This window comes from Oryctolagus cuniculus, chromosome 13, assembly GCF_964237555.1.
Source record: "Oryctolagus cuniculus chromosome 13, mOryCun1.1, whole genome shotgun sequence".
Taxonomy (NCBI): domain Eukaryota; kingdom Metazoa; phylum Chordata; class Mammalia; order Lagomorpha; family Leporidae; genus Oryctolagus; species Oryctolagus cuniculus.
This window is the reverse complement of record NC_091444.1, coordinates 48,646,784-48,668,947: the sequence shown is the minus strand read 5'-3', so window position 1 is coordinate 48,668,947 and position 22,164 is coordinate 48,646,784. Positions and strand designations below refer to the sequence as shown.

At 45.4% G+C, this 22,164-nt stretch overlaps 1 protein-coding gene across 3 annotated transcripts in view; it reads right to left on the bottom strand.

Moving 5' to 3' along the window:
• Nucleotides 1–205: 205 nt before the first annotated feature.
• Nucleotides 206–22,164, bottom strand: part of SPAG6 (sperm associated antigen 6) — a 78,344-nt gene continuing 56,385 nt past the window's right edge. Inside the window, exons 9-11 of one of the 3 annotated variants that reach the window (XM_051820695.2) lie at nucleotides 10,636–10,752; nucleotides 7,209–7,354; nucleotides 206–415 (exon numbers count right to left, since the gene is read on the bottom strand). In XM_051820695.2, the coding sequence (XP_051676655.1) occupies nucleotides 346–415; nucleotides 7,209–7,354; nucleotides 10,636–10,752 (333 nt within the window). In that variant the 3' untranslated portion in view covers nucleotides 206–345. The remainder of the gene's footprint in view (nucleotides 416–7,208; nucleotides 7,355–10,635; nucleotides 10,753–22,164) is intronic. The other 2 variants (XM_051820697.2, XM_051820696.2) reach the window with 2 other exon arrangements.

The window sequence follows — 22,164 nt, the reverse complement described above, 5'->3', positions numbered from 1 at the left end:
TAACCCTCACACCTTATATCTATAAAAGAAGCTTTCCCACGCCTTATATCTGTAAAAGAAGCTTTCCCAACCTCTGCTGCGCGATTTCCCTGGCTCCTGCTCTGTTGGGACCAGAAACCTCACCCGGGAGCGGAATCCCAATAAAAGCCTGTGAATTAATTGATTCATCTGGCTGGGAAGATTTGTTACGCACCGGACACCTTCCACATATATGCATAAAACTTTATTTAAAGGTATTTTGCATTGAGTAAATCTATTATTTACTTAGATAAAATATTTAGGAAGAACTTCAACAACTACTATTCACAAAGACTTTGTGGTCTCGGTATAAAAACATGACTTTGTTTAGTTAGTAGGAGGTTGATAGCTGTCCACCCTCTGCAGAAGTGCATCTGAAAATCCAGGGGAATAATACCTGGAAAAGAAAAGTTGCTATTAGATGTTTATGAAAAAGATTTGGCACCATGGGCACCAATGTTCAGTACAAGGCAGGTACCTGAAAAATTCTGCAAGTGAAACCTCAAATACACCCTGGGTAATCATGCTCCAGGAATGCTTGATGCACGAGGTTGGGGGCTACTGAGAGAGAGAGAGAGAGAGAGAGAGAGAGAGAGAGAGAAGGAAGCACTGGGCCGGAGACGTCAGCAAACATGTATGGGAGTGGGAGTGGTCAGGCGAGAGACTGCCATCCAGGGAGAACAGTTGGTCAGAGAGACTCTGTCCTCATTCCACCGAGGCATCCTGGTTGCCTTCAAGATCATTTCTCAGTGTGTGTTTTCATCAGATCTGCTCACCCATAGAAACGATTTCTAGGAGTATAACTCACACTGAAGAACTACTTAATAAATAGTTTACAAATATTTATACCACATAAATCTAGAAAATTCATCATTTTCATTGGTTCTTGGGCATCATATATACATTTACATTTATAAATTGAACATTTCATAAGTGATTTAGTATGAAAATATTAAATTATTGATTAATGTGATGTGAGATACATGCTGTGCCATAGAAACAATTTATATGTGTATGAAAGTATGTCAAGGGAAGTTTGGCAGTCATTCTAGAATATGATAGATGGATTTCTTAAATTTAAGGGAAGTGTAATTTTAAAATTTCCCAAGCACTCTAAACAATGACACCTTCACAGGCATTTTCCCCAGATCAAACCTCACGTTAGGGACTTGACTTTGTCCTTTGTTATCTTTGCAGCAGATCCTTGACTCAGAAACTCATAATTGACATTATACTAACTTCTTCCAAATTTGTCAAGCTAAGATGGGCAAAATAGAGCTGTATTTTCTCAACAGTGTGCTCATAGGCAGTTGTGGCTAAACAGATACGTAATATTCATACATGTGGGCATTTGGCCTAGTACCTACCATGTCAGTGTCCCATATCTGAGTGCCTCGGTTTGATGCCCAGCTAGGGCTCTTGACTCCAGTTTCCTACTAATGCAGAGCCTGGGAGGCTGCAGGTGATAGCCCAAGTAATTGGGCCACCCTTGTGAGGGAGCTGGACTGAGTTCCCAGCTCCTCAGCTTCAGCCCTGGTCCAGCCCTGGCCGTTATAGGTATTTGAGGAATGAATGAGCTTATGGGAGCTCTCTGTCTCTTTGCCTCTCAAATCAATAAATACAAACTAAAAATTTTTTAAAAAACATTTAAAAATAATCATATTTGTAAAACTCGCTTGAAGCAAGTTTCTCCTCTAAAGGCTGCTACCCTTCAAACAGGTGTCCTGTACAGTAGGTTTCTTCAAAGTGGACCTATGCTAAGGAGTTCACCACTGGTTCTGCGAATTACTCCTGTGTTTTAAAGCAGGCCTCACCGTTCTGGGCCTTCTAAATGTACCTGGGGCTGGCACTGCGGTGCAGCAGGTTAAGCCAATGTGATGCCAGCATCCCATCCCGGCTGCTCCACTTCAGGGGCAGCTCTCTGCTAATGCACCTGGGAAAGCAAAAAAAAGATGGCCCAAGTGCTTGGACCCCTTCTACCCATGGGGGAGACCCGGATAGAATTTCTGGCTCCTGGCTTTGGCCTGGCCCAACTCCAACCAATATGGCCATTTGGGGAATGAACCAGCAGATGGAAGATCGCTCTCCTCTCTCTGTAACTGCCTTTCAAATAAACAAATCTTTAAAAAAAAAAAAAAGTGTCCAACACCAAATTGATACCTCTTACATAAATGCAAGAGGTAGGCTTTTTAAAACTCGCTTAAAATTGTACAGTTTAACATGGTAACCACTAGCCCCAGGTGACTATTGAGCACTAGAAATATGACTAGTGGGTCTGAAAAACTGAAATTTAACTGAATTAAACTTAAAATGAACACTCAAATTATTATAAAACTTTTAAGCATCCTTAGAACAACTTATGAGTTGACTTTTTCAGCTGCAAATTTTACATAATCCAAATACAAGTATTTCTGATCAAATTTAGTGTCTGAATTATGATATGCTAGAAGTGATAAAATATCCACTAGATACTAGAACCCTATTATCAAAATGTAACTCATTAATAATTTTATATTGATTATAAGTTAAAATTATAATACTTGCATACATTGGGTTAACACAGATCAATTGAAGTTTATGTATCCTGTTTCATGGTACTTTTTAAATGTAGCTATCAGAAAATCTGAAATCATATTTGTGGCTCACATTCTATTCCTATTGGACAGTGTTGCTTTAAAGTAAAGGTCTCTTTAAAAATCAGTTAGGATCTGTCGATAATTCTTGAGGTCTCACTGATTTATTCCCAAGCCAACTGCCACCGCCATGCCTGTCAACCCAAAGACCAAAGGGACTGCACAGTCTCCAGGATTCCCACTGGGAGGAAATGCGCTCAGCACTCAGCTCCCTCTCCTCCCCTGCACAGCACACCGCTCGCGCTGCCTCACTTCTCAGAGGGGCAAACAGACCACAGATGGAGATTATCAAGTTGTCCACTAACTGCCAGAAAGCCCCTGTCCGACCAGTACCTATCTGATGCTCCGCTTCTCATCAGGAAAAAGTCCGGAATCCTATATTAGCACAAAGGGCAATTTGAATCTAACCAGAGCAATCTATGTTTTTTGTATTTGTAAAAAAAAAAAAAAAGGAACAAAAAATTTGCTTGATGTGCATTTATCATCAAAATAAATAGTGAAAAATACATGGCCAAGAACTGCTACATCATTTTCCAACATTTTTATAACATTAAATTTCATCCCCCTAATGCTGTTTAATCTCAATAGAAAGAGAAGTGAAAATAGAGGCGTTAAAAGAGGACAGTAACAGATATTTACTGAATTGAATTCTTCCTGTGTGTAAGCCCTTTGGCTAAACATTATCTCATTTAATTCTAACTCTATGAAACAGGTAATTATCTTTATCCACATTTTGCAGATGCAGAACTGTGGCTTAAAGGGTTAAATATTATCTCCCAAGTCAGGCAGTAATTACTTGCTACTGAGATAGGAATGAGGGTCTGTTTGACACCTAAGCCTTAGCTATGAGCCATACCCGCATGAAAGAAGCAAAGGAACAGAGGGAGAATCCTTGCCTCCGGCTCTCAGGGGCTGCTGTCTGTCCCAATTCTGAATGGCCTTGAAGAGAGTAACCTCACACAGACCCATGCAGACTGGGGGCTGTCATTTATATGGTCAGGATGCCAGACATGTACTGAGTGCCAGGCTGCACGGCAGGCCTCCTTCCCCAAATCAGATGTGTCCCCAAAGCCACTTCCCCTCCTGGGCCTGGGCGGACATCCAATAGGCAGAGGAATTCACAAAACACCTTCCTGGTGGGTGTGGAGGAGCCAGGCCGCAGCTTGGGGCTTCCAGGCTGCTCTGGGCCTCTTCTCTCCTACACGCTTGCCTTTCTAGAACATTTCTAAAGATCACTAAAACTGGAAAGCAATGTGAAATCAACATTCAGGCTGATAACATGTGAGAGAATGGATCCACCCATAAGCTGTTCTGTAAAGAATTCCCTTCTAATAGTTGTCACCAAGTACTTCTTGAGAATTAATAATTGCAAAAATAAACCATTTAAAATTACATTTGACAATTTTTGTAGAAAGACAGTTTCACATACTTCTTTAAGATACCATCAGAAACGGAAAAAGCTAGCCAAAATTCTTCTTCATAATTAGCAAATTCTTTTAAGAAATGAAAGAATTTTAGATTCACTTCAATTTATTTCCCTCTCTCCTCCTCTCTCAGTCTTTTAGAGAGAGAGAGAATCTCCCATCCTCTGGTTCACTCCCCACATGCTTACAACAGTGGGGCTGGGCCAGGTTGAAGCCAGGAGCCAGGAACTCAATCCAGGTCTCTCATGTGGGTGACAGGAGTCCAATTACTTGAGCCATCAGCTGCCGCATCCCAAAGTACGAATTAGCAGGAAGATGGTATCACAGAGCTGGGACAGGAACCAACTCATCTACACTCTTGCTCCTATAATCAGCTAGTTTTTAAAATGATTATCCTAGTTCACAGAACTCAAGAAGCTAAAAATTTACGATGGCATTTTCACAAAGCACTTGATTAAATTGTAATATCACAGTTTTTTTTTTTTTAATTTCCTCCAGTGCTCAGTTGAAATATTTCTAAAAGAGAGTAGTAAAAAAAACAAAACAAAACAAAAAACTTCTTTTAAAGCAAGCACCTTGATTGATTCTAATAGGCCAGTCCATTTGGGAGCCCTTTAGTTTGCTTTCTTTCCATTTTCCTCTAATTTTGTTTATGTTACAAAATTGAACTGAAAGTCCTTTTAAGTTTACATGAAATGACATTCTCCCTAAAGAGACATATATTCCATGCATAAAAATCCATTTTATTTTTCTTGATAAAATAGTTTCATGTTTCTTTCATTTAGTGGTTTCACACATATTTTAGGTTATACAAACTATTTTGGTATATATTTGTATATCTTTTTTTTTTTTTTAATTTCACAGGTAGAGTTACAGACAGTGAGAGAGAGAGACAGAGAGAAAGGTCTTCCTTCCATTGGTTCACCCCCGTAATGGCCGCCACGGCCAGTGCGCTGTGCTGATCCAAAGCCAGGAGCCAGGTGCTTCCTCCTGGTCTCCCATGGGGTGCAGGGCCCAAGCACCTAGGCCATCCTCCACTGCCTTCCCGGGCCACAGCAGAGAGCTGGACTGGAAGAGGGGCAGCCGGGACTAGAACCCGGTGCCCATGTGGGATGCCAGTGCTGCAGGCGGAGGATTAACCAAGTGAGCCACAGTACTGGCCCCATGTATATCTTATATATAGTAGTAGTTATGCATGTTATGATAGACTATTACTTTGCTACACTATATATGAATGTGTGTGTATGTAAGCATAAACTTGCAATTCTGGAAAGAATTTAGTGACTCAATATATGTGAAGAGGAAACAACTTTAATCTTAAAATTATTTTTGTGCCTTTAAAATTGCTGTCACCATGTATATTAAAACCGACTGATGCTAAATAAAATAAACACATAAATAACTGATAAAAGTTACATAACATGTACATGTTAAAAACTGAAGTTTATATCTCCTACTCTTGGGGCCAGCATTGTGTGGTAATGGGTAAAGCTACCAGCTATGTGTCATCAAGTGATTTCATGATTGTGTGACTCTGAGAGTGCTTAGTCAAACCTAAACGGTGCAGGTCAGTCACTCAGTGTGGCCTCCTGATGGCATCGGGAGAGGGGGTAACACAAGATGCATGACGTTGCTGCCAGCATCACGTGGCTCACTTTGTGGGAAGTTTTTCTAAGTGGAGGGGGTTCACTCTGACACAACAATAAAAAGCGTAGTACATACATAAGCCACTCGCCAGTGCTCCGTACTGCCCGTACTTGGATGCACCACGCTTTTAAAGGGCACGTAGGGCAGCACCGCAAGCAAAGGCTTGAGCCGTGCACTATGACACTGCCGTGGCTACAACAGCACCAGGCGACAGGAAGTTTTCAGTCTTCTGGGCCCACCCTGGTGTATGCAGTTGGTCACTCACTGAAAAGTTGTTAGGCAGCACATGACTGTGTGTTGTCAAAGTGCAGGGCAAATGTAAAGACGTTGTGAGTGGTGAGCCCTGGCCGGAGAGCTTCAAATCCATGCCCCCATGATGGACTGGCACCTCTCAGGCTCCCTTAGCTGTCAAAGGGCTTGCAGGCTAGAATGGGCGGCCGGAGCAAGTGCAGGGGCTGAGGAGGCAGCAAGGAGGCGGCGGCCAGTCTGCAGCTCTTACTTAAGCTCGGTGCTCCGTAACCACATTTCATCCAGTGTGATGCAGTCTATTACTTGTCTCAGAAACGTTCAACTCTTGGGGCTAGCGCTGTGGCGTAGTGGGTAAAGCTGCCACTTGCAAAGCCTGGCCTCCCATATGGGTGCTGGTTCGAGTCCCGGCTGTTCCACTTCTGATCCAGCTCCCTGCCAATGCACCTGGGAAAGCAGCAGAAGATGGCCCAATTCCCTGGGTCCCTGCACCCACATGGGAGACCTGGAAGAAACTCCTGGCTCCTGCCTTTGGCCTGGCCTAGCCCTGGTCGTTGCAGCCAATGGGGAGTGAATTAACGGATAGAATATCTCTCTCTCTCTCTCTCTCTCCTGGTCTCTCCCTCTCTCTGTAACTCTTTCAAATACATAAATAAAACTTAAAAAAAACTACATTATAATTTTTAATTTATTTTTTAAGATTCATTTTATTTATTTGACAGAATTACAGAGAGAGGTAGGCATGCAGAGAGAGAGAGAGAGAGAAAAAGAGAGAGAGAGAAGTCTTCCATCTACTGGTTCACTCCCCAAATGGCTGCAATGGCCAGAGTTGAGCAGATCCAAAGTCAGGAGCCAGGAGCTTTCTCTGGGTCTCCCACATGGGTGCGGGGTTCCAAGAACTTGGGCCATCATCTACTGCTTTCCCAGGCCACAGCAGAGAGCTGGATCGGAAGTGGAGCAGCCAAGACTCGAACCGGTGCCCATATGGGATGCTGACACTGCAGTCTGGGGCTTTAACCCCCTGCTCCACAGTGCTGACCCCCTATAATTTTTAAAATTATTTGTGAGTCAGACAGAGCAAGGGGGAGAGCGCTCCTATCCACTGATTCATTCCCTAAATGCCTGCAACAGCTGGAGCCAGGACTGTAGCTAGGGACTCTGACATAGGACATAGTGTCCTAACCATGACGAAATGCCCTGTGTCTGGAATATTACATTTCCCAAAGTCTGTGTTCCTCACCTTACTATTTCTTCTGGGTAGCAGTTGTTAATTTTATTGATATATTCTTGAAGGAGAGAGCCAGGTTCTGCTTTTATTTGCTGAATCTTTTTGAGGCCACCACTTGTAACAAAAAATCTTCGAGCTTTGCTGTCATGCGGCAGCACCTGCAATAACCAAGCACAGAAACAGGTCAGCCTTCCCACTCCAGGTCCCATTATTGCTGCCCGAAGTCATCACGGTACATCTGAGAACACGCGGAAGAGGACTTCCGCTCTCTGTACCTTCAAAAGGATGGGCCCGAATCTGCTGACAATGGGAGGTGAGATGTGCTCCTTCAGGAAATCCATTAAACTTTTTATGTTGTGGAGACAGAAGGAAGGCCGTGCCCATGAGCCAAGGTGCTGGAGATGGGCTCACAAGCGTAAAACGCGAAGTTTACACACACTCAACTCACTGCACTGCCTGCAAAATGAAAGGCAAGTGCCGGGACAGCGAGGCCAGGGCCCTGAGCCCCGGTGCCGCTCACCAGCCAAGCTCCATCCCAAGCTTTGTTTCAGGGACACCAAAGCAGACCTGCCGGGCCTCTTCTTGCTTTTGCCGGGGCCTCTTCTCTTCCTGGGAAGTCCTTCCACACCCACCACCTGCTCGTTTCCTTTGATTCTGGCTTACTCTCCTTTTTAACACAGCCCAAGTGTTTCCTCTGTGAAGAAACCTCCTCTGGGGCGCCCTTGGCCCAGGATGAGCTGGGTTCTCCCCGCCCCCACTCCCCAGCACTCTGTCAAACCGCTATCAGTGCATTACCGCATAAGATTTTAATTACCCATTTATATGTCTGTCATGTGTCAATGTCAGTGAAGGCAGAAACTATGCATTCATTCATTCAGTGACTCATTCAGTCACTTCCCTCCTGCCTACCGTCCTACAGATGCTCAACAGATGTTTAACAAATGAATGAGTTCACTAAGCAATAGGCAAAGAAAAGCAGATTAAGGAGATGTTGAAGAGATGGAAGAGGAGGAGAGAATCCATAAATCCAAGGGAAGATTTTAAAGGGCGACCAGTGAGAACTTAAAGGGGAAAAAAATCACTGCATTTGACAAGAGCGCTGCAGAATGAAGCGGAAACAGGTGCACTTGGAGGGTGGCTGTGGAGAGCAGATTACTACAGTTGTGAGTATGAAAGTCAAGCCAAACAGGAAAATTTCAGGAAGAGGCAGGTGTTGTGGTGCGGCTTCTTAAGCAGCCACCTGCGATGCTGGCGTCCCCTACAAGCAGCAGTTCAAATCCCAGCTGCTCCACTTCCGATCTAGCTCCCTGCTAACGCACCTAGGAAAGCAGTGGAAATGGCCCAAATGCTTGGTGCCTACATGCATGTGGGAATGTGGGAGACCCAGATGAAGCTCCTGGCTCAGACCCAGCTGTTGTGGCTGTTTGGGGTGTGAACCAGCAGAAGAAAGATTTTCTCTCCCTCTCCCCTCCCCCTCTCTCCCCCTCTCCCTCTCTGCCTCTCCCCCTCCCTCCCTCTCTCCCTCTCCCTCTCTCCTCCCTCTCCCCCCTCCCTCTTTCCCCCTCTCCCTCCTCTCCCTCTCTCCCTTTCCCCCCAACCCTCCCTCTCTCCCTCTCTCTCCTCTCCCTCTCTCCCTCTCTCCCTCTCCCTCCTCTCCCTCTCTCCTCCCTCTCCCCCTCCCTCTCTCCCTTTCCCCCAACCCTCCCTCTCTCCCTTTCTCTCCTCTCCCTCTCTCCCTCTCCCTCCTCTTCCTCTCCCTCCCTCCCTCTCTCCCTTCCCCCTTCCTCTCCCTCCCCCTCCCCCTCCTCCCCTCCCTTTCCCTCTTCCCCTGAGATGGCTTCAGCAATGCAAAATGGCTGCTTCCCAGGAGCCACGGTGCTGGAGGCAATGCTGGAGGCACGGCTGGAGGTCCTGGCGGGTCCCTTTCACAGAGCACCTAGAACCGGCTCTGCTTCCCTGAAGGGCCTGCTTGCAATGCTGTAGATATATGGCTTTTGTTTGTTATTTACAGAAATGTAGCATGCAAACAGTCGTGCATTTATTATAGTATTAAAGCTATTAAAATGAAATTGCTCCCCTCTGTTTAAGAAAAACATTTTAATATAATCACTTGCATGTTTTGTTACTTACAAAATGACTTTTTGGTTGTTTCTGGTATTAGAGTGTTCCATAGGTTGGTATCACATTCTTTTTTTTTTTTTTTTTAAGGTTTATTTATTTGAAAGTCAGAGTTACACGAGAGGAGAGGCAGAGAGAGAGTGAGAGAGGTCTTCCATCTGCTGGTTCACTCCCCAAATGGCAGCAATGGCCAGAGCTGCGCCAATCCAAAGCCAGGAGCCAGGAGCTTCTTCCAAGTCTCCCACACGGGTGCGGGGTTCCAAGGACTTGGGCCATCTTCCACTGCTTTCCCAGGCCATAGCAGAGAGCTGGATCAGAAGTGGAGCAGCCAGGACTCAAACCAGCACCCATATGGGATGCTGGTGCTTCAGGCCAGGGCATTAACCTGCTGTGCCACAGCACCAGCCCCTGGGATCACATTCTTAAAAGTGGAATATCTTTAATCTCTACAGTGATCCTGTGAAATAAGCACTCTTAGTATTCCCATTCTGTGGGTAAGTTAGCTAAGGGGAGACACGAGCTCTGACTCCAGGGCCAGGGCGCACTCCTGCTGTGCTCCGTCACCCATGCAGAACATGTGGAGCACAGGGTGACAGTCACCCGAGCACCAAGCACTGTGCTGGTACAGCCGTTCTCTCATCCCTTGCTGTCATCAGGGGTCCCGTCTGTGGTGGTGCCCACCTCCTGCAGTCTGAATCTCCTTCCTTAGCACCAGTGACTGCCACTTATAAGATCTCAGCAGTGTCCCCCAGGGAGGGCGACTTCTTTGTATTAAGAAGTTTCTATGGGCCGGCGTCGTGGCTCACTTGGCTAATCCTCTGCCTGCAGCGCCAGCACCCAGGGTTCTAGTCCTGGTTGGGGCACCAGTTCTGTCCCAGTTGCTCCTCTTCCAGTCCAGCTCTCTGCTGTGGCCCGAGAGAGCAGTGGAGGATGGCCCAGGTGCTTGGGCCCTGCACCTGCATGGGAGACCAGGAGGAAGCACCTGCTCCTGGCTTCGGATCGGCACAGCGCGCTGGCCGTGGCGGCCATTTTGGGGGTGAATCAATGGAAGGAAGACCTTTCTCTGTGTGTGTCTCTCTCTCTGTCTACTCTGCCTATCAAAAAAAAAAAAAAGTTTCTATGTGTTGACATACTCATTACTTCTTGGGAACATTGAGAGAGAGAGAGAGAGGCTGTGAAGAATGCGGGAGGGAGCGGGGGGGGGTGTTTTGTTGTGGGTGAACTGCAGGAGCTGACTGGCGGAGCCTCGTGCAGGAGCCAGCACAAGCTAGCAGGCCGTGGCGCTCCCTCGCCGCCTCCTGGCGCAGACAACGTCTCTCACCTTGCTGAACTGCTCCAGTACGTGCTTCAGGATGTTGGGGGGCGCGTCATGCAGGAGGGGCTCCAGGGCGGGGACGTGGGTGCACTTCTGCAGGATGTTCTTCATGGATTTCTCACACTGTGGAGACACAAAGCCAAATGCGTGCGAAAGCGAGGGGTCAGCGGGAGCGCCACAAGAATCCGTGTCCCACATTCCTGGAGTTGGAAGATCAACTCCATTTCCCAGTCTCTCCTGGGACTGCCTTTGTTTTTAAAAATAGCGGTCGGGAAAACGCCTTCCACTTTTGATTAGTTTTTTCACAGACTACCTTGACAATGGTCTTGGTGTTAAATCATAAAACATATAGTGTATAATTGAGCTCCTAAAATACCTATGAGGAAATTAAAGTTGTAAGGCATAAAGTTAGAGCCCATAAATTCACACATTTTTATTTTATTAACGTAGAAGTTTATATGTATTGAAACTGTGAAATAACTAATATTCCGTTTCTTCCCGTCGACAACCAGGAGAAAATGAGTCTGTTTGCTATAGGATGCCGTTATCAGGTATTCTGCGTTCACCAGAGGTTTCCCAGCTTGCATGCATGTGGTCAGAAACGTGCAGCGCGAGCAGCGCTCACTGAGCATTTGCAGACAGCTGCCCCAAGGCATAGGCAGAAATTTCCACATCCACGGATGGAAGCAAAACTCCTCGACTCTACTTGATTGCTGAGAGACGCTCCTCTCTACAACAGCCAATGTGCCGCCCCCGAGCAAAAGAGCAGGTGCCACACGTACCTCTCCCACTCCCCCCGCCCCGCGTTCTTCCCTCTTTCCAAGCGACACCACAGGGTACTGTCCCCTGTGCCCCCCTCCAAAGCTGCAGCCAGCTCCAAGGCCCCGCTGTTGCTGGTTCCTTCTTCGTGTCGGGGCTGCCTCCTCCTCTTTGGGAAGCCTCACACAGCCGTGTGTCTGTGGCTGTTCGGTACGAGAGTCCACACCTGCCTCTGAAGTTCTGGGCCTCAGTGCAGCCTCAGGGCCTCCTGTTTCCCTGCTCTCACTCTGAGGCCTCAGCCAGTCAGGTCTTCTGGGATCGTGGCGTTGCTGCTGAATGCTTAGCGGTGCTCTTGGACTCAAACAGCCCTTTTATTTTCACACCATGAATTTTATACTTGGTAAGTGGGCTCAGAAAAACTTTCATAGCACATTTGTGCTATCAGTAAAAGATCTCTTAAATGTAAGGTTTCCCGGAGACCCAAACTAAAGAGTCTTATAACCTCGTTCCTCTCCACATATTTGCCTTCAAATGCTGTTTTATAAATTAGATTACATAATGTAAGAAATGCAGTCCAACTGTTTTCCACAAGTAGAACAAACCAACACTGGCATTAAACTCACTTCTCAACACACCTGGGTACAGTAAGTACCGCTGCAAACCATCTGCAGTTTACCCTCACTGCTTTCAGTGACGTCAGCTGCTGATGCAGAGCAGAAATCACATCCACTGAGTCATACTCGAGGTGCTGTCGGTCACTAAGGAAGAACTCTAGAGAGGATTCCAATGACACAGGAAATTCACTGAGCTTCACTATTTTTCATCTGAAAGAAATAGGCTTGAGCCGGTGCTGTGGTGTCATGGGTTAAGCCATCCCATAAGGGGGCCTGCTAGAGTCCCAGCTACTCCACTTCCAATCCAGCTCCCTGCTAATGGCCCGGGAAAGCAGCGGAGGATGGCCCAAGTGTTTGAACCCCTGCAACCACATGAGAGACTCAGAAGAAGCTCCCACCTCCTGGCTTTGGCCTGGCACAGCCCCAGCTGTTGCAGCCATTTGGAGAGTGACAGCAGATGAAGACCTCCCTCTCTCTCTCTCTCTGTAAATCTGCCTTTCAAATAAATAAAACAAAATTAAAAAAAAAAAGAATCAAAGTTATCTAAGCCTCATAAATATAAGGAGAAATTCTTTTTATTAAAAAAAAAGAAATATGTTCAATTTACAAATATATTCTTCCAGGTAAGAATGTGCTCACATGCTGTGATCAATAATCAGCTGTAGCATCCAGCATGAAAGAAATATTAGCTAATTAAGATTTTTAGAAAAACATTTATTTTTTGCTTATTTGAAAGACAGAGTTACAGAGAAAGGCAGAGAGAGAGATGTCTTCCATCCCTGGTTCACTCCCCAAGTGGCCAAAGTGGTTGGAGCTGAGCCAATCTGAAGCCAGGTGTCAGGAGCTTCTTCCAGGTCTCCCACGTGGGTGCAGGGACCTGAGGACTTGGGCCATCTTCTACTGCTTTCACAGGCCATAGCAGAGAGCTGGATCAGAAGTGGAACAACTGGGACTCGAACCATTGCCCATATGGGATGCCAGTGCTACAGGTTGGGGCTTTAACCTGCTGTGCCACAGTGCCATCCCCTAATTGAGATTTTGTTTACATGTCTAATTCTGACCCTGGGATCTTTAAACAACTTTACTGAGATAAAATTTACATATCATAAATTCACACAGTTCAAGTACACAGTTGATGATTTTTAGTAAGTTTATAAAACTGTACAATCATCTCCACGATCTAATTTGCGTATGCTTTCATCTTCCCCAAAAAGAAACCCCATGCCTATTTTAGGCATTTCCTAGTCTCTCCTCCCACAACCCCCAGCCACCTGCAGGCAACTACCAATCTATTTCTGTCTCAATAAATTTGGCTTTTCTGGACGATTCATAGAAATGAAATCACACAATATGTGAACTTTTGTGCCTCTTTCACAGAATATCATATTCGTAAAGTTCACCCTAGACAAAGTATGCATCAGCACTTCCTTCCTTGTCATTATCAAACAGCACTGCGTGATACAGATTTACCACATCTCGCTTATCCATTCACCAGTCGGTGGACACTTGGGATGCCTCCACTTTGGGCTTTTATGAATAATTCCGCTATGAAGATTCATATACAAGTCTTTGTGTGTCAAATGTTTTCGTCTCTCTTGGGTGGACACCTAGGAGTGGGGCTGTTGAGTAATGATGACACGTTTACGTTTAACATTTTGAGGAATGGCCAACATTGTCAGCATGACTGCAGCATCGAACGTTCTCACCAAACAGTGGGAGTGGGTTCAGGCTCTCCACATGGCGGTCAGCACTTAACTATTTTCAGTTTGACTGATTACAGGATTCCTGTGGTTGTGAAGTAGTACCATTATTTTTTAAAGTTTTTTGAATTTTATTTATTTCATTTATTTGAGAGGTAAAGAGGTAGAGATAAGATAAAGGGAGAGGCAGACAGACAGAGCTCTCACTTGCTGGTTCATTTCCAAAATGCCCATACCAGCTGGGGCTGGGCCGGGCCAGGCCTATCCTAAGCTGGGCCCTATCTGAGCCATGCCTGTCTCATCTGGAGGTACATCAGCAAGAACCTGGAATCAGGAACAGAGCTGGAGTCAACCCAGGCATCCCAACAGGCAGCTTAACCGCTGTGTCAAACACCCACCCCTCCTTAGGCTTTTGATTGCATTTCCTTGGCGGCTAAAGGTGTTAAACCACTTTTCAAGTGCTAATTGGTTATTTGTATACCTTCTTTGGTAAAATATCTATTCGAGTTTGTTTAATCAGGTTACTTGCTTTCCTATTACTGAGTTTTGTTTTGTTTTCTTTTAAGATTTATTTATTTGAAAGGCAGAGTTACAGAGAGGGAGAGGAACAGGGAGAAGCAGAGGCAGAGAAAGAGAGAGGTCTTCCATCCACTGTTTCACTCCCCAAATGGCCACAATAGCCAGGGCTGGGCCAGGCCAAAGTCAGGAGCCAGGAGCTTCTTCTGGATCTTCCACATGGGTGGCAGGGGCCTAAGCACTTGGACCATCTGCTGCTGCTTTCCCAGACACATTAGCAGAGAACTGGATGGGAAGTGGAGTGGGTGGGACTTGAACCGGTGTCCACATAGGATGTCAATGCTTCAGAGGGTGGCTTTACCCACTAGGCCACAGTGCCTGGCCTCCTTTTGTTGAGTTTTAAGAGCTCTTTATATTTTTTTAAATACAAGTCATTTGTTACTTATGAGTTGCAAATATTTTCTCCAAGTTTGTAAAGCTTACCTTTTCACTTTCTTAAAGGTGTTAAAAAAAAAAAAAAACAGCCTTAATTCACTTTATTGCTCTTCTGTAAACACCCATGTTGTAGCCACGAGTGGAGCCAGGGTCCTCAGCATAAACTCTCTGGTGTGGGTCTTCACAGATGCTCAGTGAATTCCTGATAGGGAAACTTGGGGGACAGTGCCTTTCCGGAGGTCAGGGGTCAGAGAGCTGGTAGCATCAGAGGTGTCCTTGGCGAGGCTGCCCAGGATGGCAGTACAGCCCTTGGCTGAGGTGTAGCAGTCATCAGTGTCAGCCAGCAGCTGCAGCTTCTTGAGGACGGGGTGGAGATTTTGCCAGTGCCTCTGGGAGTGGGGATGAGGCACCAGCACAGAGCCACGGCACGCAAGGCCCAGTGTGGGGCTGGCTGATCTTCCCCCAGTAGCCTCTCCATACGGGCACAGTGGAGAGCTTGGCCAGATGACGGCCCCTCACATGGTAGTGGCTACCTCCCTGGAGCACTTCACACCCAGGTCGACATGACCATGACCGTTGTAGTCCCTGATGGCGACAAATAATCTTCAAACCCTCATCCTCAGGAAAAAGTCAATGATCTCAGACTCCTTGATGAGCAGGACGAAGAGTCGGATCTCTTCCAGGGACTTGGTCTTCATGTCTTTGGCCAGGTGACCCAACTTAGTAACGGGGAGCCACTCCTTGTGCTTGATCTTGCCTTCGTGAGCTCCACAGCCTCTGCCCCAGCCCTGACCTTGACTGTGATGATGGACCCCAATGCCACTGCTGAGCCTCCCATTCCAGGGCCCCCATGGCCTCCAGGCCCTCCTGCTGCATCAGCATCATCCACCATTTGGTATTCTCTTGGAGAAGCTTAATGATGTCTTTTAAGCATCAAAGTTTTTAATTTTGATGAAACTTCAACATTTTTTTTTTATCACTTGTGCTACAGGTATCATATCTAAGAAATCACTCAGTCCAAGGTCACAATGATTTGCTCCTAAGTTTGTAGTTATAAGGCTTATATTTAGATCTGTGATGGGAGTTAATTCTGGTGTGTGGTGTGAGGTAGGGGTCTGGCTTAGTCAGCTTTTCTTTACCACAACGAAATACCTGAGGCAGGCCACTTATCGGAGAAAGAGGATCTTATTTTGGAGGCTGAAAGTCCAAGATCAGGTGGCCTCATTTGTTTGACTGTATCGCAGAATGGTGGAAACCACCCTAGTGTGAGCATGTGTGAGAGGGGGCCATCACAAGACTAGACAGGAAACAAAAGAGACCGGCTGGGGCCACACTTGGGCTTTTATAACAACCCTCTCGGGAGAACTACCTTCTAAGGCACAGCCCCTCTGACCACCTAAAGATTCCATCATCTCCAAATGTTACCACCCTGAGGATTAAGCCTTCGACACAAGGGCCTCTGGGGAACATTTTGCATCCAAGCCACAGCAAAGTCCAAATTAATATTCCTGCATGAGGCTATAAGTGTTCTGGCGCCATTCATTGCAAAGACTAGCCTTTCCATGTTAAGTTCTTTGGCACCTTTGTGAAAAGCCACCTGACTATAAAAGGATTTACCTCAGATTGTCCATTCAATCCCATTGATAAATATGTCTTTCTGTGAACAGTTACCACATTATCTTGATTTTGAGCCAGTATCAGTGGCTCTGTGGTACATTTTGAAATTGGATAATGTAAAAAACACATTAAGTGACAACACTTTTTTTTTAAACCTCAACACACATAAAAATGCTAATAAAATAGAATTGCAAATACTCGCTACCACTTCAATTCTTTGTCACAGAAAATGGAAATAACAAGAAACACTCATTGTTGCTTTCCTTAAAGGGTGTTTTTGATGAAAACTGCCTAAAATATTTCAAAAGTTTCTTAACGTAAAGTTAATTTTGTCCTGAAAGTATTGTGGCCCGAAGAGTTTCAGTGATTAAATGGAGGGAGAATCAGGAGTAAGTCTTCCTGACCTTGGTTAGGCAAAGCCTTCTTAGATTTAACACCAAAACACAACAACAATAAAACTACATAAATTTAATTTCCTTAAAATTTAAAATTCTTGTGATACAAACAATACCATCAAGAAAGTATTTAGGCCGGCGCTGCGGCTCACTAGGCTAATCCTCTGCCTTGCGGCACCGGCACACCGGGTTCTAGTCCGGGTCGGGGCGCCGGATTCTGTCCCGGTTGCCCCTCTTCCAGGCCAGCTCTCTGCTGTGGCCAGGGAGTGCAGTGGAGGATGGCCCAAGTGCTTGGGCCCTGCACCCCATGGGAGACCAGGAGAAGTACCTGGCTCCTGCCATCGGATCGGCGCAGTGCGCCGGTCACAGTGCGCCGGCTGTGGCGGCCATTGGAGGGTGAACCAACGGCAAAGGAAGACCTTTCTCTCTTTCTCTCTCTCTCTCACTGTCCACTCTGCCTGTCAAAAAAAAAGAGAAAGTATTTAGACAACTCACAGAACTCACAGAAAATACATACAAATCATGCATCTTATGAGAACCTGTAAAGAACTCTCTCAGTATTAAAAAGATAAATGGGGGGGGGGGGGAGGGCAGTGTGGCACAGTAGGTTAATCCTCTGCCTGCGGCGCTGGCATCCCATATGGGTGCCGGTTCTAGTCTTGGCTGTTCCCCTTCCAATCCAGCTCTCTGCTATGGCCTGGGAAAGCAGTGGAAGACGGCCCAAGTCCTTGGGACCCTGCATCCAATGGGAGACCTGGAAGAAGCTCCTGGTTCCTGGCTTTGGATCAGTCCAACTCTGACTATGGCAGTCATTTGGGGAGTGAACCAACAGAATGGAAGACCTCTCCCTCTCTCTCTCTCTCTCTCCCTTCCTCCCTCCCTCTGTCTGTAACTCTACCTCTCAAATAAATAAATAAATTTATTTAAAAGTTCACTAAAAAAAATTAAAAAATAAAAAGGTAAATAGGGGCCAGCACTGTGCCACAGCCAGTAAAGTTGCCACTCCCAGTGCCTGCATCCCATATGGGTACCAGTTTGAGTCCCAGCTGCTCTACAAGAGTCTGGCTCCCTGCTAATGTGCCTGGGAAAGCAGCAGAAAATGGCCCAAGTCCTTGGGACCCAGCACCCACATGGAAGACACAGATGAAGATCCTGGCTCATGGATTCGGCCTAGCCTAGCCCTGGCCATTGTGGCCATTTGGGGAGTGAACCAGAAGATAGAATGTGTGTGTGTGTTTGTGTGTGTGTGTGTGTGTGTGTGTCCCTCTCTCTGTATCTCTGACTTTCAAATAAATAAATACATCTTCAAAAATAAAATGAAATAGGGGCCCATGCTGTGGCATAGTAGGTTAAGCCTCTGCCTGTAGCACTGACATTTCTTATGGGTGCCAGTTTGAGTCTCAGGTGCTCCACTTCCTTTTTTTTATTTTTAAAGATTTTATTTATTTATTTGAGAGGTAGAGTTCCAGACAGTGAGAGGAAGAGACAGAGAGAAAGATTTTCCTTCTGCTGGTTCACTCCCCAAATGCCGCAACGGCTGAAGCTGCATCGATCCGAAGCTAGGAGCCAGGAGCTTCTTCCAGGTCTCCCACACAGGTGCAGGGGCCCAAGCATTTTCTACTGCTTTCCCAGGCCATAGCAGAGAGCTGGATTGGAAGAGGAACAGCCAGGACTAGAACTGTCACCTGTATCGGATGTCGGCACTGCAGGAGGAGGATTAACCAACTGTGCCACAGCACCGGCTCCTCCACTTCCAATCCAGTTCTTTACTAACAGCCTGGGAAAGCAGTGGAAGACGGTCCAAGTGTTTGGGCCCCTGCACCTACATGGGAGACATGGAAGAAGCTCCTACCTTCAGATCAGCTCAGCTCTGGTCATTCTGGCCATCTGGGAAGTAAACCAGTGGATGGAAGACCTCTCTCTCTATCTCTCCCTCTCTTGGTCTGTAACTCTGTCTCTCAAATACATAAATAAATCTTAAATAAATAAATACAACAAAATAAAAAGGTAAATAACCCAATTTTAGCATGGGCAAAGGATTTGAATATACATTTCTCCAAAGAAGACATCTGAGTGGCCAATACATGCATGAAAAGATTTTCAGTATCATTAGCTATTAGGGAGCTGCAAATAAAAAACCATGAGACTGCAGTTCATACTAAGATGGCTCTCAGCAGAAATAAAGATGATAACAAACACTGCCAAGGTTGAGGAAAAGTTAGAACCCTTGTACATTGCTGGTGGTAATGTAAAATGGTACAGCACATTGGAAAATGGTTTGGCAGTTCCTCAAAATGTTAAACAGAGTCACCAGTGGCTCAGAGATTCCAGCTGTAGAAACAAAGATACTCAAAAAGTTTATAGAAGAATATAATTAAAAATGTATTTATTCTGCTGCAAAAATCCCCACAATTGACAATCATGCATAGTTTTTTCATAGTATGCATTTTTCCATGAATTTTTTGAAGACCCCCCACATATATTCAGTAGAAATGAAAACATACATCCACACAAAAACTTGATCAATAATCTTCTCTGCAGCACTATTCATCATAGCCAAAAAGTGGCAATGATCCAATACCCATCAACTAGTGAGGTTATGAATAAACAAAGTGTGCTATATTAATACCATGGGATATTATTTAGCAGTGAAAAGGAGCAAAATACTGATATACACAACACGGAGGAACCTTGAAACTCAGACTAAGCAGCAAAGAAGCTATCTGAATGATCCTGTGATTCCATCTAAATGACACGTGCAGAAGAGGCCAATCCAGAGACAGAGAGTGAATTAATGTCTGCTGGAGATAGGCACAGGGGATGTGGACTGACTGTTAATGGGTACAGGATTTCTTTTGTAGAGATTGAAATGTTCTAAAATTAGGTTGTACTGATGAGTTCACAGTTCCGTCAACACACTAAAAACCACTGAATTGCACACTCTAAATGGGTAAATTATATGATATATGTACTACTACTAAAACTACTAAAAAAAAAGAGGGAGGAACTATGACCACAAGAACACAATGTAAAAATCCTATACACAGCTTCAAAATGCTACAGAATCAACTGACTCAAATATCAGACTGAGATGGAACACTACAATATGATGTCTCTTAATCAATACACAGATGTCCAAGTAGTCTCAGAATTCATGTAGGTAACGTTATTAAGTTACAGGGTTTTTGTTTTTGTTTTTGAAAGGCAGAGTTAGAGAGTGAGAGAGAAAGAGAGAGAGAGGTCTTCCTTTTTCTGTTGGTTCACTCCCCAAATGGCCACTACAGCCGGCGCACTGTGCCGATCAGAAGCCAGGAGCCAGGTGCTTCCTCTTGGTCTCCCATGGGGTGCAGGGCCCAAGCACTCAGGCCATCCTCCACTGTATTCCCGGGCCACAGCAGAGGCTGGACTGGAAGAGGGGCAACCGGGACAGAATCCGGCACCCCAACCAGGACTAGAACCCGGGGTGCCGGCGCCGCAGGCTGAGGATTAGCCAAGTGAGCTGTGGCACCGGCCAAATAACAGGTTTTTTAAAAAGTTTTTATTAAGGTATTTGAAATAAGCTAAGAGCAGGCAAATAGTGAGTCTATGTGACAACACGAGAGGGATTCCAAAAGGCTGATCATTGGTTTTCTTGGACTGGAACCAATTAGAGAACACTTACACAACCTATGAGCCTTTGGGGGAATACGAACTTCAACATAGCCTTAGAACTTGAAAGCTGCCAGAGAGCAACAAGGAAGAAACACTGTTGGGCCGCTCAAGAGGCTCCTAGACACACTTTCCCTACTGAGACAATATCAAGTCAAGCAGACTTGAATGAACTTCACTCCAAAGCTTTTAAAACAACCACTGACGCAACACGAGAGACCTTGGGGAAGAAAGAGGAAGGATCGAGTCTCTGAAAAAGGAGAGTAAACGGACTGAGCGCCTCCGAAACACCGCCAACAGGAGACTGACAGAGATGCCACTTTTTGATTTAAAACCCAGAGTATTTTCTGAAAGCAAATACTGCATCAAATATAGGCAGAAGGAACTTAATTTCCATTAATTACAGCCTAATAAAATCACCTTTGTTAAACTAAAACACAGTAAAAGTTAGCTCCAGAAAATGAAGTTTTCAGATATATTTTACTTCAGTGGTGTTTATTCAATATAACATCATAATACTTCTCTTAAAATCAAGTCATATAAAGCTTATTGGGATATAAAGAGTACACAGTGCTACCTACGAGATTATTTGCAAGGGTTCCTCAAGCTGTAGTTACTATTGACCCACAATTACTGATTCACACTTTAGCACATCTCTTCTTTTACCTGATTTCCAAAGCACGAAAGAAACTAAAAGCTGTTAAATGCAAGAATCTGTGGGGATAGAAATCATTTTAAAGACATCAACCATTTATCTGTGGACAATCTCGAAATCTACTACTGTAGCCCGGGGACAGCCTGCAGAAGAGGCCAAGCAAAGGACAGGAAGCCAAGAGGAGGGGGAGGCAGGAGGAAACTCTAGGAGAAGCAGAAAGAAAATGACGATAACGGGCTAATGAAATAGGCGGCCTAAAGGCTAAAATTCTATGTCAATGGAAATCAGCATACTCGGACAAATCAGAACTGGAGATGGAGTTGTGGTTTCTCCCCAGACAGCTGCAGAATCGGAGAGCTCAAACCAGGAGAGACCTCTGGGAGTGCACACACCGTCTACCCGCCTGTCTCCACCATGCATTGCCGAAGCACACACTCCACGCGGCAGACGTGTGTCGGAAGCCCCGAGTCTGTCACATCAGTGCTTTGGTCTAGAAAGTCTTAGAACAATTTTAAAAATGCTACTCTTAGAATTCAACTTCCCGCACTGAGTTTGTTGAGAGATAACATGTAAATATTACCAACTAAGTGTAAATTCACTTTTATAAAGTTTTTAGTCAAAGAAATGATTCACTGTATGTAACTTTCAGAATCCCTTGCTGTCTCACTGTACCACCCAAAAGTCAAGTTTCAGCAAGGTTTTTTCCTATTTGTTAATTTCCTGTTTTAAGTGAAACTTAAGCTTAATTTATTATTATGAATTTTATTTTGAATTTTTGTTTTTCCCGTGAACTTTCCTCAATCTGGTCATTCTGCAAGCTGCTTTCAAAAAGTTACATATTTTTTAACAGGAAGTATGCTGGAAAACATCTCCTTTCTTTGAATTTTTAAATTTTAAACAACCCATCTTACTTTTTATTCATATTTTGTGAATCAATTTAGTTTCTAGTAATATTTTTTCACTCCTCCGCCTGGCGGCGCCGGCACACCAGGTTCTAGTCCCGGTCGGGGTGCCGGATTCTGTCCCGGTTGCCCCTCTTCCAGGCCAGCTCTCTGCTGTGGCCCGGGAGTGCAGTGGAGGATGGCCCAAGTGCTTGGGCCCTGCACCCCATGGGAGACCAGGAGAAGCACCTGGCTCCTGCCTTCGGATCAGCGCGGTGCGCCGGCCGCAGTGTGCCGGCCGCGGCGGCCACTGGA